Here is a 19,121-nt window from a genome sequence, read left to right as displayed (position 1 = left end):
AAAGCATCAATGCTACCACAGATATACAAAAGTGCAAACAATGAAGCTCGGGTCCAAAACACTGGAGTGATGTAGCAATATCAAATGTAACTAAAACTTGGACATCCTTGTCTTTTGGTACCGCCATCTTTGTGTAGTGACTTCCACCTACAGAAATGTATTTGCGCACGCTCAGACAGCATCAGGGTTGGAATTGATCTTCAGCAACCCAGCCACGGTTGTCATAGGAGGCAGCTAACGGGATCGGATGGTCAGGTTCGATGATTTGGTGAACCCCAAATGCCTATGAGATTAATCAGTGGATTGTCTGATTCTGGCACGATTATTCAAAGACCAGTTTCACAACGCGAAGTTATTCCGTGATAAATAATGTTTAAAACAAACAAACAAAGACGGACTGACAAGGATTATACCAGAGTTCTGTTGCCGAGGACTGTGTCCGATATGTATTTGGCTGTGCGATTCATAGAATTGAGAAGAAACTGTTCATCACCAGGGAGATGATCCTCGGCACCTTCGGGATAGAATTCGTTTGTGTCGAAGTTATAGACAGACCAGAAAACTAACATGGCTACTGCAATCGAGAGTATACTCAGAAGGCCAATGGTCAATACCACTTTCTCCAGCCTGGACTGTTTGAGGGCAGCAAGGACGAACACGTGATTATGGAATACCTCATCGTTCTCTGTGCTTTCCTGGACTTTGTCAATACCCAACACGCAGTTGAACATTCTCCTGGCAACACTCCTCGTGGCTGTGGAAGAGCAAAAACAGTTTTATAAATTACGTGTAATTTCCTGATTGATTGCAGCAGTTGTCCACGCTACTCAAACAGTTTTATGTTCATAAAGAGCATTTAGTAGTGGATGATTTGTTGGGTTTTAACTCTTACCCAGACATCTGGGCCCACTTGCACAAAGCGATCTTAGCGCTACGACTATCTTAAGCCTATGTTGGAGAATAGGAGTTACAATCATTGTAGCACTAAGAGCCCTGCTCTCCGAAATGACCATATTTTACAGAAAATAAACGGTTCAGAATAAATTCATTTTCATAAAATATAATATAGGAGTCCAACGATTTTCTTCGTGGTAATCTCGACTTGCCACATATTCTATACTTTCATGGGCTGTTGGGTACACTAAGTAGTTGCCGATGCTGAAGTAGCATAACTCATCTTTTCTATGTTATATCATATTGCTCGTATAAATACTTAAAAAGCTGGATAACGAAACGAAATTATCGAAATGCATTGTTTATTGGGATACTGCTGCAATGCATATTATGTCCGCATAGTATTGGTCTTCAGCAACCCATGCTTGTCGTAAAAGGCGACTAACGGGATCGGGTGGTCAGGCACGCTGACTTGGTTGACACATATCATCGTATCCCAGTTGCGTAGATCGATGCTCATGCTGTTGATCACTGGGTTGTCTGGTGCAGATTCGATTACGTAAGGGCCGCCGCCATAAAGCTGGAATATTGCTGAGTGCGGCGTAAAACTAAATTTTGTTAAATAGAACATATATGCTCTCAGTGAGTGAGACACACGTCATGTTGAATCATCATATACACACAATATATTATATTGGTGGTATATTGTGTAAGTCGTGATCACCTGCAGTTTCAGTCTGAAGCAGGTCAACATACGTCTCTTCCACATCAGAATTATCGGTAACCGTCGGCGGAACAGCGTCGTCATGCGGCGTAATGGAGTCCACTTCGTTACCGACGGTGCCGTTGATCATCTTCAGGCCAACATCATGTTCCTTACTCCCGTCACTGAAGGCTTTGACTTTATTTCGGTAACTCCATAAGGTAGTGTTTTGCAGCTGGGGAAAAATAAATGTCCTAAAAGGAAATCTGGATCACGGTTGAGTGAACTCACCGTGCGTGCATGCCTGCATAGATGCGTGCGTGCAACCCATGATTGACGCAAGAGGCGACTAACGGGATCGGGTGGTCAGGCTCGCTGACTTGGTTGACACATGTCATCGTGTAACAGTTGCATATACTCTCATAACGGCAATCACTGGAATGTCTGGGCTAGACAGGATTGTTTACGACTATAATATTGCTGAGTGAGGCGTTAAACAACAAACAAAAACAAAACGTCCGTGTGTGTGTCGTAAGAGGCGACTAACGGGATCAGGTGGTCAGGTTCGCTGACGTGGTTGACACATGTCATCGTATCCTAATTGTGTAGAACGATGCTCATAATGTTGATCACTGGATTGTCTGGTCCAAATCCGATTATTTACAGACTGCCGTCATAAAGCTGGACTAGTGCTGATTGCGGAGTAAACCTAAACTCACTCACTCTCCAGAAAGACGCTCTTTCCAGTGCACAACAAAGGCTGTTTAAAAAGGGTGTTGGTCGTTAGAATCTGCGGCTGGTGTGTTTTAAACTCACGCATTCTTCTGGTGGAGGCGTTGTCAAGAAGCTGATTACAAGAGCTATCAGACCAGTGGACAGGAAGAGGAACAGGGCGAAGTACATGTAGTGCATGTTCCTCACAACTGCAGGTATCGTCGTGGTGGATGATGCTCCACAGTAGCCTTCCCCCTGGAAAGACAGAACCAGGACCAGACGCACCACCCCGACCAGGAAGGCGTACATCAGAGACCAGAACACACCCTGCAATGTGTTCCATAAACATCGCAGTGAGTGAGTGAGTTTAGTTTTACGCCGCATTCAGCAATATTCCAGCTATATGGCGGCGGTCTGTAAATAATCGAGTCTGGACCAGACAATCCAGTGATCATCCCAAACACAGAGACACCTGGTTCCTAATGAATTTTAAAAGGGGTGTCTTTGGTAAAATCAATCAATAGCTACAATCAATATTGACTAATATGTGACCTAATTTAGCTTTGCAATAGTCTTACTATTGAAACCAAAATAAATTATTCTTGCTGCGACATTCATAACTAGATAACATTATTTTTTATAAATACAAATTCACAAGGCGGTTGAACATTAAATTAGCATAATTTAATTATAAATGGAGAGAATTTCTGGAGTTCAACACATTCAAAATAAATTAAAACATACAAACAACACACCTTTTCATTGACCCTGGGAACTAACACAGCCAGTAGAAACACAGCAGCGAAAGAAGGGGCGAAGTAGTTGGTTACCTCGTTGATGAAGATGAACACCTGGCCTTTCTGGGTTTCTTTAATCACGGGTACCCATGCTATGGATACGGCAACCATTATCACAACAAACACCCTGAAATTACAAAACACCAGAACTTGGAAAAACTGTCAACGAAATATACCAGCAATATCGCGGCAGGGGACACCAGAAATGGGCTTCATACATTGTACCCATGTGTGGAATCGAATCCATGTCTTCGGCGTGACGAGCGAACGCTTTAACCACTTTGCTACCCAACCGCCCAAAATAGAGGAAAGAGAATCCTTTTTCGTGGTGGTATATGACAACAAACACATTCCATGAACTTCCTCGTTTGTCCATTGAATTCATAGAAAGAGTTGATATTATTTAAGGAAGGCAATGCCAATGTTTGAATGCACGCGCTTTAATTCAGAAATACAGTTCGCTCTGCACCAATGTATTGTGTAATAAAGTACAGTTTTGCCCTGAACTATTATAGTTAAAGCACGAGGACGTTTGCGTTCGCCCCTTGAATCATAACAACTGCTTCAAGCTTCCTTGTGTTCTAAACACCACAATTCAGGGCAAAACTGCACTTTCTTACACTAAACATGGAGAGCGATCTGTATTTCTTTTCTAAGGTGCCAAATTTAATAGTTACCGACGATTAATCTAAGAGAGAAAACAAACTGACAAACGACGGGGTCGGTGACCTGAATAAACTGTCCTCATTCATTGCTCAATGACATGATGTTCTATTGACGTCTCGTCCTCCCTACGTAAGAGGCACGTTACCAAGAAAACAACCGAAAACAATTTGAAGACGGTTCATGCGTGCATTATCTTCTCTTTATTATTCTAATTGAATCTGAGATTATCGTAAACCGTATGGGGGGCAATATGAACGTCGCATTTCTACTTCCAATATAAGTTTAGATCAGTACGTCCAAATGGGCATGTCGACATAGGCTAAGCCACCTGTTCATCCGAGCTGGGACACGTTTTCCGTCAAAACAGTAACACGTAAAGCTTCCACTGGTGATGTTAGCCGACTGAAGCTGTCGCTAACCATGAAACGGTGTGCTGCGGAGTTAGTTGTACTGTAAGACACTGGAGAACTGACATGTATCGTGTCGTCGGTTATCAAGGGTACGTTTGATTACGAGGGGGCAGATTAGAATGGCGTCGTGACGTCAATACAGTGTGACGTAAGACAAAAAGGGTCTTAATCGTCTGATAAAGTACTGTCGGCGCCTTTGATATTTAGGGAAGCATTTTGTTAGACAACTGACATCTATCGTCATGCCGGTTACAAAGGGTACGTTTGATTACGCGGGGGCAGACTAGAATGTCGCTGTGACGTCAATACAGTGTGACGTAATACAAAAAGTGTAACTTTATCGCCTGATGAAGTACTGTCGGCGCCTTTGACCTTTTCACCGAAGCATCTTAGAGCTGGCCGTATAGTTAGACCACAGTGGTAAGTAACCAGTTTTGACACATATGTGGAAGATAGTTAACAAGCACCTGCCAACTAGCAACTGCTCTGTAACCGATGCCGCCTTTCTGACCCGCTTCCATATATCAATGGTGAACAACGTACTAGCGCTGTTGAAGATGGAGTCGAGGTCACTCATGAGAGCTGCTACAATCACAGCCATCATCAGTCCCCGGGCACCTGTGTGGACACAAGATAATATAATAATAATAATGGATATTTTTAGCGCGCGCGCCATTTTCCACCCACTGATACATGCTCAAGGCGCTACATAAAAGCATACATACAATGCATACAGAGGATAAAATAGCAAAATATTGAGATTGATGAGAGAAAGATTGATTTTAGGGATAGGCTTTGGAAAAAAAAGAAAGTCTTCAACTTAATTTTGAAAGTTTCCAATGTGCATGACTGCTTTATGTGGAGAGGGAGAGAATTCCACAGAGTAGGACCAGCGTACTGGAAAGACCTCTTGCCAAAAGAAGAAAGGAGAACTTTGGGAACGGAGAGAAGACATTGGTCTTGAGATCTGAGAGTTCTGGTAGGGGAGTACACAGTGAGAAGTTCAGAGAGATATGAAGGAGCTTGATTATGCAAACATTTATACACAATGCAAAGAAGTTTGAAGTCAATCCGGAACTTGATTGGAAGCCAGTGTAATGATGAGAGTACAGGGGTGATATGGTCTCGTTTAGTGGTAAGGGATATAATACGTGCTGCTGTATTTTGGACTTTTTGTAGTTTATTGAGATGTCCGTTGGTGAGTCCGTATAGAAGGCTATTACAGTAATCCAATCTGGATGTTACAAGGCATCTCACAAGAGTGTGGGCACTTTCCATTGTGATGTGCTTCCTAATCGTCCCAATGAGTCTGAGGTGGTAATAGCAGGTATGACACAACTTATCCACATGCGAATCTAGAGACAGGCCCGAATCAATATAAGCACCAAGATCTTTTATCAAAGCTGACGGTTTGATGTTAGCTGAACCAATCTTGACACTATCGATGTTAAATTTCTCCAAGCTCTTTGGTTTCCCAACAAGGAGAACCTCTGTTTTAGTGTCATTCAGTTTTAGTTTTCTGCCCGCCATCCATGTCTTGATTTCCAGAGTACAATTCTCAATCTCTTTCAACGCTGATTGGGCATTATTTGGTCTGAACTTTGTCAGGAGTTGGTTGTCATCTGCATAGGAAAAGTGTGGTATTAAAATTTTGTCACTGATCAGAGAGAGTTGGTTGATGTAAATCAGGAAGAGCACTGGGCCTAGAACAGATCCCTGTGGAACTCCACATGACAGAGTAATCCTCTGTGAGATGCTGCCCGACACTGTGACTGACTGGTGTCTAGCAGACAGGTATGAAGAGAACCAGGCCAGTGCTTGTCCGCCGATTCCAGAGTGATGTTCAAGAGTATGGAGAAGAATCTTGTGGTCCACAGTGTCAAATGCCGCACTCAGATCTAAGAGTGTCAGAATTGCCACTCTTGATAAAAGTCATGCATAGAATGAGTATGCATGAAGATAGACGTCACAGCTCTCGGGCACCTGTGTGGGGACAAGATGATAAAAGTCATGCATAGACTGACAAGATAGACGTCATCCGTCATCGGACACCTGTGTGGAGACAAGATGATAAAAGTCAAGCACAGACTGACAAGATAGATGTCATCAGCTCTCGGCCACCTGTTTGGAGACAAGATGATAAAAGTCATGCACAGTCTGACAAGATACATGAAGACGTCATTCGTCCTCGGGCACCTGTATGGAGACAATAATTATGTGAAACGTCACGTACAGACTGGTAAGATAGACGTCATCCGTCCTCGGACACCATCATGGAGACAAAATGAGAAATGTCACGCATAGATTGACAACAGAACCAGCATCAGCCCTCGAGGGCCATTGTGTAACTTCAGGGAAAGTCATCATCATTCATATATATAAAGTAAAGACATCATTTATCCTCGGAAACCTGTGTGTGGAGAAGAAAATAATCATTATCACTCACCGATATGTAGCTGCTGCACAACGATCATCAGTCCTGGTACACCTGATGAGAGTGAATGAGTTTAGTTTTGCGCCGCACTCAGCGATATATTCCAGCTATATGGCAGCGGTCAGTAAATAATCGAGTCTGGGACAGACAATCCAGTGATCAACATCATCAGCATCGATCTGCCCAGTTGTGATACGATGATATGTGTCAACCAAGTCAGCGAGCCTGACCACCCAATCCTGTTAGTCACCTCTTACGACAAGCATGGGTTACTGAAAGCCAATATTTCTAGCCCGGACCTTCACGGGTCATCTGATGAGAGGATGGTAATTATCATTCAACAAACATATGGCAACACCTGTGTGCAGATGAGACCAGGGTGATCCTCATTCACAGACAAAAAGGGCGTCAGGGTAGCCTATAGTAGTTATAGCGTTCGTTCGTCACATGGGTTCGACTCAATACATGGGTACAATGTTTGAAGTCCATTTCTGGTATCGCCCGAATTGATATTGCTGGCGTAATGCAAAAGGCGGCGTAAAACTAACCTCACTCACTTACTCACAGATAAAAAACATAGCCGTTCTCGGCCGCCTGTGTGCAGAAAAGTGTTGAGACATAGCTTAGCCTTCACCAATCGAACAGCTGACATGAGAAATTTATGTTTGAGATAGACAGCATATCTATCACCTTCGTTCATAAGAGAAGACACTTCTCGGGTGGTCAGGCTCGCTGACTTGGTTCACACATGTCACTGTATCCCAGTTGCGTAGATCGATGCTCATGATGACTCGATTATTTACAGACGGCCGCCATATAGCTGGCATCTTGCTGAGTGCGGCGTAAAACTAAACCCACTCACTATTATACTGTTACTTTGCGAGAATTTCATGACAAAAACCTCACCATCAGGCATAAGCCCCAGGACCAGTCTGGGGTAAGCGATGTTGGAACAGCCTGCTCTGCTCTGACACACCGACATACAGTAGTCTGGGTTGGTGCAAGCAACATCATCTACAAAAAGATTAAAATAGTACTTGATGTAAATACAGTGTTGTGCCTTTATAAAACATGCTAGTTTGTTTGGTCTCACAGTTAGGGTATCAAAGAGGAAGTAAAGAGGAGATTGAGTACCAGGTATATGGTTAGATAACCTTATTATAGAGTTAACTGGGGTCGCGAATCATTTAACATCAATCAATGTTTGAATGCTATGTCCACAAGCTCCGCATTTCAAATGAACTGGATCAAGATTGTCCAAACATTCGTATATCTGGTTTGGCTTTGATTGGGTCAATTCTCAAAGACCAAAGGGTTCTGCTGACTGCCCTTGTTCAGTCTGGACAACCTATCAGGTGATCTTTGATTTCCCAGGTCAAGCCTTATAACGTCTTTTATAGGCGTTTTAGAAGTTGTAACGAAAACCAAGTCCAATGGATAGTCAACGTCTTTATTGCAGTGAATGCTAAAGCTGTTGTAGTTGTCAGGGTTGATGGTCTGGAGTTGCTCCTGTTGGGGGGAGGAGAGGGTATGGTTTTGAGGGCGACGGCTTTAGACTTGCGATGGTGACGGATTCTTTCTTGGATGAGGAGCTGGGAAGCTTTCTTCTGGATGTAGTTTGCTGCGGCTGATTGGACTGCCATTCATTGCAATAAAGAAGTTGACTATCCATAGAACTTGGTTTTCCTTCAAGGCTTATAGCTTTTGGAAGTAGTCAGGACATGGTTTGCATCTGGATATAGTAGTTGTGGACCACTGCTGGAGAAGTGTTCTGTGTAGTCCAGTGCAGTGATCCTTCCATGGGGAATATGTAGCGGTGTTCATGGCAGTGTGTGATCCTGATCGACATCTTTACAGACACGTCTTCAAATGAGTCACGTTCCCTTACGTTCACGTGATCAAATCTTTCGTTACAATGACTCCAGACATTGCGAGGCTTGGATAGAACGCCAAGAGGGAATCATCTGAAAAAGAGACCATCTCCGATTCCCCCGTTTCTTCCCTCTGCCGTTTGGCTAGAATGTGTTGCTTGATTAACTGGGGTACAAAAGGTGGTTGCAGACCATGCGTACGAGCTCTAGTCATCTGGTCAGAAACATGAACTCCGCTCGATCAATAGCGATTTGTTTGATACTTTAAAACCTGGCTCCTAAACAATCGATCCTTGACTCGTGTTGATGAACTCGAGCGCTCAAGGTTGAATCAGATTCAGACACACTGAGACAAACTGAACATATCGTCTGCTTCCACCTGACCTGGTGCGTTAATGATGAGGCAGACGACACATTCTCAATCTGATTACAAAAGATGCATGGAAGTAAGAGAAGAGAGCTTTCGTGTTACTGTAGGAAATGAAAATGAAGATTACTAATGGCACAGAGCGACTTGAGGACCTTTCAATGAAGTTTGCAAGACTGACCCCACACTACCTGCGCAGGAGAAATTACATGATTCCTGTTCAATGTGTGAGTGAGTGAGTGAGTGAGTATGGTTTTACGCCGTTTTTAGCAATATTCCAGCTATATCACGGCGGGTGGACACCAGAAATGGGCTTCACACATTGTACCCATGTGGGGAATCGAACCGGGGTCTTCGGCATGACGAGCGAACGCTTTAACCACTGGGCTACCCCACCGCCCCGTTCAATGTGTGAGGTGTGTTGTGCGTTATGTTTGCCTAGGACACCACTCTGTCTTTGGCAATATACATCTGATAACTGATCTTCCTTCTGAGAATGGATCCTAACATTCACATTTCATTCATAAGTATTTGTTTTCATCAACATTTTGCAGATGAATTAAGGAATCAATGTGTATGAATTTAGCTCACCTGGATACAAGATTCTGCTGATCATTCCTGGCATCACCATGATGAACAGAGGAAGTATTTTGATGAAACCAGCCATCAGTGTGGCCCCCTGAGCATGCGATACGCTCTTGGCCGCCAGGGCTCGCTGAATGATCACCTAGGCAACACATGAAATATTTCTTAGGACGGTCACGAAAGGGACAAAGAACTGCTCAGGCGTGGAGGAGTTAGGTGTTACACTGTTTTGTTTAAATCCAGCAGAACGGGGACACCAGACGTAAGCTTAAAAAAATGTGTTATTTTTTTAACCACTAGGCTACCCCACCGCCTGGATTTAGGATCCACACACATCTGTTTACAGGGCATTAGTTGGATGATTGTAAATGATGGTGTCATTGAAGGTGAGGGAGAAACACGTTACTGGAACCAAAAGGGTAGGATGATTGAGAAACACGTTACCCAATTCATTGTCATGACTGGAAGCAAAGGGTAGGATGTAAGTAGTGACATAACATGAAACAGTTACGTCAGTTTTATTGTGTCAGCAGAAAATGAGACTGAGGGTCTCTGAGTATTTAGGTCATCGAATATCCTCAAACCTGTGAGGACTCGTGAAGATCCGGGTTAGAATTGATCTTCAGTAACCCATGCTTGTTGTAAGGGGCGACTCTTGGGATCAGGTGGTCAGGCTCGCTGACTGGGCTGACACATGTCATTGTATCCAAATTGCGTAGATCAATGCTCAAGCTGTTGATCCCTGGATTGTCTGGTCCAGACTCGATTATTTACAGGCCGCCGCCATACAGCTGAGTACGGCGTAAAACTAAACTTACTCACTCACTCAAACCTATAAGTGATCCATTTAGCAGGGATCGATCTCCAGTGTTAAACATATACGTGTTGTGCTGTCTCTCTCCCTCCCCCTCCTCTCAGTTACCTGGTCGGCACACCAGTACCAAATGGATCCTGTTGTCTGTCCAAGAAGGAAGCCGACCCATGGCACGTAGTCATCTGTTGCCCCACGCAACATGCGGAACGCCTGCTTGTCTGGATGATGACAGGTGGTACCAGGCACAATGGCACTCACGTTGGTTGGAACAGCCTGGGGATACTTCTCCAGAAGCCCCGAGAACCCACCGATTTCATAGAAACCTATGATGAAACACCAAACGTCAACAATTATGTTTGAATCTACCAACCTGACACGGAACCTGAAAAGGGATGGACTCTCTTTCAAACTGTTCCCATTTATCTCACATCCGTATCATGTCTTCTATCGCTGGAAGGCATATAGAGTGAATATCGATTGGCAACTTATTATTGGTAGACTGTTTCAGTTTTGTATTTGTTTGTACAGATAGATATCGGAAAACATTCGACATTCAATAGACATTGCAGATCCGGGTGGGATCAGCAACCCGTGCTTGTCCTAAGAGGCGACTTACGGGATCGGGATGTCACACTCGTATCTCAGCTACGTAGATCGATGCTCACAATTTTAATCACTGGGTTGTCTGATCCAGACTCGATTATTGCAGATCGCCGTCATACAGAGGGAATATTACATATACCCAGTACAGCGTTAAACAAGCAAATAAACAAAGGTCAGGTGGTTTATGGATCCACCGACCTCATACATGCCACAATGGGAACTGAACAGTATTTTCACACTCCTTTGTTATGCTGAGTGCAGTGGTAACAAAGAATAAACAAAACAAGCGTCAACATTCAATTCTCGCTTCCACGAGTCAGCGCCCTTCCAACAATCACTGTGTATTTAGTGAGCACAATGTCAGTGTAGAACACAGTCAGACACAGTCAGACACAGTCAAACATACCTGCTCCCATGAGGTAGAGGGCCCCTCCGATCATCACTGTAGCCTGCAGTGTGTCTGTGTAGATGACAGCTGTCAGACCACCTGAAGTGATAGCAACACCCTTTGTTACGTCAAAGTCTGAGACCACTTGCACAAAGTTGAAGAAAATAATCTTTATCCAAAGACGTTAAAATAAACTTATGATAGCTTTTACCTTAAGGATTCTTTGTGCAAGTGGGCCCTGGATGATAATACATTGCACAGATGAATCTATCTAACAAAGCGATGAAAATATGTATCTTTAACAGTTTTACTATTTATTTTGATTTGTTTGTTGATCGGTTTCTTTAAAGCCGCACTCAGCAATATTCCAGTTATATGGCGGCTGTCTGTAAATAATCGAGTTATCCACATCATGAGCATCGTTCTACGCAGTTGGGATACGATGACACGTGTCAACCAAGTCAGCGAGCCTGACCACCCGATCCCGTCAGTCGACAAGCATGCGCTACTGAAGACCAATTCTAACCCGGATCTTCACGGGTCAGTTATTTTGATAAATCCGGCAATACGAATATCATTGTCAACAACAATTTGATAAATAATAATTCCAAAGAGAGTACGAACTACAAGTTCAGGCTTGAGCCTTATCCAAACATAATATTTGCCAGGAATACAGAGACACTACTATACTAATCCACTAAATTGTGCTTACAAAGACAGCGTTTTCAAGAAAACAAAAGCATGTTGACAAACAATACAAACAAGTGAAATAGAAGTGAGTGAGTGTAGTGTTGTGCCGCTTTCAACACTATTGCAGCAATATCACTGAGGGGAAAACCAGAAATGGGGGGAATCAAACCCCGGTCTTTGGGATGACGAGCGAACGCTTTAACCACTTTAACCCACCGCCCCCCAAACATAACAGATACAAAGAGACTGATCACCTGTAAATGTGAGGACGGCAGTAACAACGATTAGCAGCACGATACTGACGTATATATCCCAGTTGAGAGCTTGTTGGATGAACAACGCACCTGTGTAGAGATTCCCCTAAAAACAACAAATCAATCCATTCAACAATACATTATTGCCACAAATAAGTGTTTTACCATCGCACGATATAGATTCTAACAACTACCAGATGGTCATGATCATGGCCACTTTTTGCATGCTTGGAAGTGTGTTCAAATGAAGGACACTGGTACACAATTTCACAATCACCTCATGTCTTGACCTTCTTTAAGGGGCATTTAGAAGGAAGAGGAATTACCTTTATGGATTCACAACTTCTATAATTGCAACAGATGCGAAATTTTGGTCTGGATGCTAACACTTGCGAGATAACGGTGTTGGCATCTTCACCGAAATGTCTCATCTGTTGCAATTCTTGAAGTTGTGAATCCATAAAAACTGTTTCTCTTCCTTTGCAATGAAGGATGTTGCCAATCCTGTAAATTGAAGTTCATACCTGTCCTGAATGAAAATATAAGCCGGAAATACAAACACTCTTTTCTGGCAGCACTTATGTCGGGTGTAGGGCCTGAAAGTCTCGCGAGGCATCCCTTTACGTGCGCCAACTTGCGATATGCGAGACGGGGCCCATCTTACTTCCGGTACCAGATTTCCGGCGAAAAGCGTAGATTCAAGAACCAATTCTGGCTCGAAATTGCGCAAACGCCAAACCGACTTTACTAGACCGTACCAAGTGTACGACCATGCTTGGTTGTCATAGCTGTTGACAGTCGTAATAATTGGCTAATATGGTGATGGTTAGATCGGAGATTTGTTATTCCTGCAAGGATGCTCGGTTCCTTTCTGTCAACTGACAACCATGAGATAATTCGACAAGGTGTGAATCACTGTTTGTCACCGGAAGTACTAAGGTCGAGCGAAGTGCCGTGACATACTTACTGGCCCTAACAGCCTTACAGAAGCAACAACTCACCGAACACTTTGTCAACATGGAGAGAATAAGGCTCAACACTGCGTAATAGATCCGCAGTCGATTTCCACCAAATCTCTTGGCGAGATATTGCGGCATTGTATAGGTCTGTGAAAATAAGAATCATTATTGTTAACGATATATGCTAATGAAATTTATGGGAGCGTTGTTTAAGGTACAACGCAGTGGCAATATGTTTCAAGTCCCCTTGCTCAACAGAAGAGCCGGGACAGTGGGTACTAAGTGAGGTTGTACCGTGATCTCATTGCACTATGAACAAACACGAACATACACAGACGCACATACACGCACGCACATACGCACACACGCACACACGCACACACACAAAACGCAATACACGGGAATCACGGCCACGAAGCTGAATCTTGATTTAGCTGATCACTTTATCATACCACTAACCTCTAAATAGACCCGTGAAGATCCGGATTAGAACTGATCTTCAGCAACCCACGCTTGTCGTAAAGGCGACTAACGGATGGCCAGGCTCGCTGACTTGGTTGACACATGTGATCGTATCCCAGTTGGGCAGATCGATGCTCTTGCTGTTTATCGCTGGATTGTCTGGTCCGAACTATTACAGACCGCTGCCTTATAGCTGGAATATTGCTGAGTGCGGTGTAAAACAACAAATCAACAAAACCAAGCTCTAAATAATAGTTACTCACCCCGCACGATATGTAAACAGGTATGAATATCCATCCAGCTATCTGTAGGATCAGTAGAGCCTGTTAACACGGACCGGCATACTTTACAACATGGAAAACTATATAGGCGAAAAACACGTGAAGACTTTGATCAGCAATCAGTCATTAAGTTACTCTATTGATTAATAAATACCAAAGGTGTTGGCTGGAGGCATGTTGATACAGAAAATCTATCTCACCGAGTCTTTAGATATAACATAGATCAATACGAGTCTATAAAAGCTTAAACCTGCTAGGTTTGTCGATGAACTTTATACGTGAATCGGCGAATGTTGAATCAGTTGCATGTGCGTTTGTTATCAAAAGTCAAGGAGGTATTGTATTGTCATCAAAATTATTCTTCTAACTGTTCTGGGCCACAATCCACAAAACGTGCACAGCACTACGACATTCGTAAGCCAATGATAAACAGTTACGACAGGTCGTAACGTTACGAAGGCTATGTGGTTCGGGTTTGTAAACAGTAACAACAGGTGATTCCAGTGTAGATAGATAGATATTTTATTTCAGTAACGTAGGTCATTGGCCCATAAAACAACATAATGCAAATATAAATAATACATGCATGCTGGATGTAGGATAATGATTGAAATATTACAGCTGATCTGCTTCAACGGCAGAGAGAATAGTGATGTCATTTAGTTGTGACGTCAATGTCAAATGACATAACAATGATCTGAAAAGCATTATGATGCAAGTACGTCATACTGATATCACCAAAGCTATATCTCCAGTGGAAGCCACTTTTGGATGCTGAATGGACGTATCTTGACCTTGCATGTAAACAAGCAGACTTGGTTACCTCTGCATTGGATTATTCTTATCGTTTTCTTTTCTCATTCAGCATTTAGATGGGTGGATGTGTTCACAGTCACTTGAGTGTCGGTGGAAAGCCAAAATGACTCGTGTAACTGGTGTTATGATGGTGCATAGTCCTCACACACCAACCCGTGAAGATCCGGGTTAGAACTGATCATCAGTAACCCATGCTTGTCGTATGAGTCGACTAACGGGATCGGGTGGTCAGGCTCGCTGACTTGGGCACACATGTCATCGATCGTATCCCAATTGCGTAGTTCGATGCTTATGCTGTTGATCACTGGATTGTCTGGTCCAGATTCGATTATGTACAGACCGCCGCCATATAGCTGGAATATTATCGATTGTGGCGTAAAACTAAACTCGCTCACTCACCTCATAGACCAATGATCATGATCTATTTTTATCGAACGGTTTGGTATACAGACTTCTGTGAACGATCGCCAGGCACAATACGATGTGCATAAAGCTCACGCTTTAAGAGACAATCTTTGATCATATTGACTGTGTGTGATCATAACTCTGACTATTGATGAAATAGGATGCCGTCACTCACATTGAGTTCCCACGCTCCAACACTGATTCCATTTGCAGCACCAGAACCAGCCAGCCCTATGAAATGTTCCGTTCCTATATTGCTCACGAACAGAGACGCGCCAATCTGCAAGTGAAGCAAATGTAATCAACATACCAGGATAAACTATTCAAGGTTGCAGAAAACAAGTCATTGAATGGGAAGATGAGGAGGCGATTTAAGTATTTATTTGAAAACTGCAATAGTCATCATATAATCTTCTGCATTGGTATTATTCTAAGTAACCATATGTACGTGTATATATACAGAAACATTGTTAATGTTTACTATGTCCTTGGTAGAACAGACCCGTGAAGATTCAGGTTAAAATTGATCATTTTAAAAAAAAGATATTTGACAATTGAAGTCAGACTTGCTATCAGTAGACTGGCTGGGACGTTTCCTATCAGTTTCTGAGGTTTCCTTGACACCATATATAACAATATCTTTATAATTTCCATATACTCTATTTTCAGCATGAATCTCTGCCCACTTGAAAAGAAATCTAAAAGGGTAATACAAAATCACTATAAAACATGTAATGCCTCACTGTATCTGTTCCTCCACATTTTTCACACAAAATCATTTTCCTTGATATTAATTTAATTCAAACGATGTGAACATGTGGGGAATCGAACTCGGGTCTTCAGCGTGACAAGCGAACGACTTAATGTAATTGTAGGAAAGGGGGTGGGGTTTTGAGACTGACGACGTTTCACTGGATATGACATACTTACTGGAAGAAACCACATTGACCTCTCAGCAAGAAAGTAGCCGCTGATAGTGTTTCTTTTCGACCTGAACATAGCCTGCAAGTGACACAAAAATACATTACGTTACTTCAATACATGTGTATCTTGACATTGCTTATAAATCGTTGTGCTTAATATCTTCATACATATAAATATGTGAATTTGTAAGTGGGTGGTTCGACGGATAATATGTTAACAGTCACGTTGAAGAACATACACTTTTTGAAAGAATGCATTGCATCAAGTGAGTATGTGAGTATGGATTTAGGGCGTTTTTAATATTCAAGTAGCATCATGACCTTGGACTTTAAACATGGGCTTCACGTTTTTCACTCATGTGGGGAATCGAAATCAAGAATACGACGTGACAAGCAAACACTTCAACTACATGGCTACCAAAACGTCCCATGAATTGTTTTGATTGTGATGTCCCAAACCTACAGTGGCGTCCCAAAAGTACTGCAAAAATTGGGCAGTGGAGTAGCCTAGTGGTTTAAGCGTTCCCTCGTCACGCCGAAGACCCGGGTTCGATTCACCATATGGCAGCAATGTGTGAAAGCCATTTCTGGTGTCCCCCGCCGTGATATTGCTAAAATATTGGTAAATGTGGCGTAAAACTAAACTCACTCACTCACTATTGAAACAATCCTATTTGCAGATACCAAATCGCCTGTTGCTGAAAACAAGTCACTCGTTGATGTAAGCTATTAGACATTGGGACTGTTTTGTCAGAATATATTTAGAGTGTACTTGTTCACTTGGCATCGCTTTGAAGACGTCACGAGGTGTGTTTACACAAATCCGGTGCGAAGCAGACGATGGCTCGCATGGCAAAACGAACTGACAGTTGACCAATTTATATTTCAAATACATCGGAATGGTTTCACAAGTTGTGAGATCACTGCATTACTAGGAATTTGTAGATCTACAGTTGAACGAATTTTGAGTGAGTTTAGTTTTATGCCACTTTTAGCAGTATTCGAGCAATATCACGTCGGGGGACCCCAGAATAAATTTTGTGATCGCCAAGATATTGGAAACAGACCTAATAGCGGATGACCTACATTGGTAGGACCGGGAGGCTATCAGGAATTGTTTCGGCTGGTACTGAACTCTATGCATCACACTAATGCATCTTGACAGACAATTCAACGAAGATTGCATAAAAGTATATTACAAAATACCTATTCGGAAGGGTATAACAGTTTGGAAAGTCAATATACTGTGTTGTATTGTCTCGATGAAATGGAATTTCTGTGATAACTCGTGGATTGGCATCGGTACCATTTATTCTGGTTATGAGCGCGCCATGACGTTTCACGCTGATTACATATTAAAGCGAGACGGGTCGTCTCACTTGGAATATATCCATATACATATACATATACATAGATTATACATTAAGGATTAATAGCGAAACAATATATTAATAGCTTAATAATATCAAAATATTACACATGCTGTACTTACCAACAGGCCGATACCTATGACAAGGATGAAATAACCGGCGATGACGCCGATGTCAGCTCCAGTAAGGCGGGGGGCGCTGAAAGTCGCCATTCTCTCAATTTGTGTCAATATGTAAACCAGGTTCCGCGCTTATTTTGAAACTCCAACTCGGTGTCCCTATGCTTGACGCTGAAAATAAAGTCATTACGGTAGCAGTATGTGTTTTTTTGTATGTGTGCTGAAGCTTGCTGAAAGACAATGGGAGTTATGGTCACCTTAGCACTAAGGCTGCTTTGTACAACGGCACCCAGGGCGGTGGCATAGTCTTGTGTTTAAGGCGTTCGCTCGTCACGCAGAAGGCCCGGGTTCGATTCCCCACATGTGTACAATGTGTAAAGCCCATTGCTAGTGACCCCCGCTGGAATAGTGCTAAATGCTCAAAACTTCACTCACTCACTCACTCACTCACTCACTCACTCACTCACTCACTCACTCACTCACTCACTCACTCACTCACTCGGTACTGTCCTCCACCAACGGACAGGTTATACAGCTTGTGATTTCGAGTTTACTCAACATATTGACTCCCGCATAGCTCAGTCTTCTTCAAACCCGAAGGCTCTGTTCAAAGAGTTGAACAATCTGTTACATAAAAAGACAGACATTCTGCCTAACAGTGAACTGGATATTGCGAATCGTTTTGCTGATTTCTTCACTACCACGATTGAGAACATCCGTGTCGACCGACAACAGAACCAACCGAACATAATAATTCCAGATAAAAAGTTCAATGGACAGTGCCTTAGTACCATCAGACCAACATCAGAATGTGAGATAGCACGCATAATAAAGAAGAGTCCATCAAAGTCATGTAAATTAGAATCGATCCCAACATGGATCTTACAATCTGCATTGGACTCTACGTTAGTGGGCATGATCAATACATCGCTGGCTGCATCTGAATTACTAAGCACATTCAAAATGGCTCTTATTCGTCCACTTATCAAGAAAACTTCACTTGATCCAAATGACATTAGAAATTATAGGCCGGTGTCCAACCTACCATTTCTATCAAAGGTACTTGAAAAGATTGTAGCAATGCAAATCAAAGAACATCTGAAAAAAAACCTGATGGCAGAGTTCCAGTCTGCCTACAGAGAACACCATATTACAGAAACAGCGCTTCTTCGTGTGCAAAATGACATCCTTTCACATCTCGACAATCAGAGAGTGGTACTCCTTGTTCTACTATACCTGTCGGCAGCCTTCGATACAATACACCACAGTATCCTTCTGTCTCGACTTGAGAAGACTGTTGGTATCACCGGACCAGCATTGATGTGGCATGAGTCATATCTAAAAAACGAACTCAGTCAGTGAAAGTTGGTGAGGCCGTGTCAGAAGAAAGGTGGTTATCATATGGCGTTCCACAGGGTTCAGTCCTTGGACTCTTGTTTACCATCTATATGTTGCCACTAGGTGATACTTTCCGGAACCACTACATTGAGTTCCAGTGCTTTGCAGATGACACCCAAAGCTGTATCGCCTCCAGGATTGTATCACTTCAGGACAAGATAATGAAGCTGGAAAGTTGCATCAGTGACATAAGAACTT

The 19,121-nt window shown here is 42.8% G+C and overlaps 1 protein-coding gene across 1 annotated transcript; it reads right to left on the bottom strand.

Moving 5' to 3' along the window:
- Positions 1 to 407: 407 nt before the first annotated feature.
- On the bottom strand, positions 408 to 17,625 carry LOC124268243 (sodium/myo-inositol cotransporter-like). Its single transcript, XM_046703283.1, has 15 exons — positions 17,529 to 17,625; positions 16,044 to 16,115; positions 15,289 to 15,393; positions 13,875 to 13,934; positions 13,192 to 13,296; positions 12,191 to 12,296; positions 11,265 to 11,345; positions 10,364 to 10,578; positions 9,448 to 9,583; positions 7,525 to 7,632; positions 4,652 to 4,802; positions 3,067 to 3,235; positions 2,414 to 2,638; positions 1,619 to 1,832; positions 408 to 754 (listed from the first exon to the last, which is right to left on the bottom strand). The coding sequence occupies exons 1-15, from the start codon at positions 17,616 to 17,618 to the stop codon at positions 408 to 410; spliced, it is 2,184 nt and encodes a 727-aa protein (XP_046559239.1). The 5' UTR covers positions 17,619 to 17,625.
- Between the last annotated feature and the right edge of the window lie 1,496 nt (positions 17,626 to 19,121).

This window comes from Haliotis rubra, unplaced genomic scaffold (genome assembly GCF_003918875.1).
Source record: "Haliotis rubra isolate DU_JTF1 unplaced genomic scaffold, ASM391887v1 Scf137, whole genome shotgun sequence".
NCBI lineage: Eukaryota > Metazoa > Mollusca > Gastropoda > Lepetellida > Haliotidae > Haliotis > Haliotis rubra.
This window is presented reverse-complemented; position numbering and strand designations above follow the sequence as displayed.

What these genes read in the sequence shown, in the direction of transcription:
- LOC124268243 (XM_046703283.1), bottom strand. Translation starts at nt 17,618, where the DNA reads ATGGCGACTTTCAGCGCCCCCCGCCTTACTGGAGCTGACATCGGCGTC. An exon ending in CTGTTTACATATCGTGCGGG is followed by an intron (nt 13,297 to 13,874) that starts GTGAGTAACTAT and finishes TTATTTTCACAG; the next exon opens with ACCTATACAATGCCGCAATA. An exon ending in CCTCTACCTCATGGGAGCAG is followed by an intron (nt 10,579 to 11,264) that starts GTATGTTTGACT and finishes GTTTCATCATAG; the next exon opens with GTTTCTATGAAATCGGTGGG.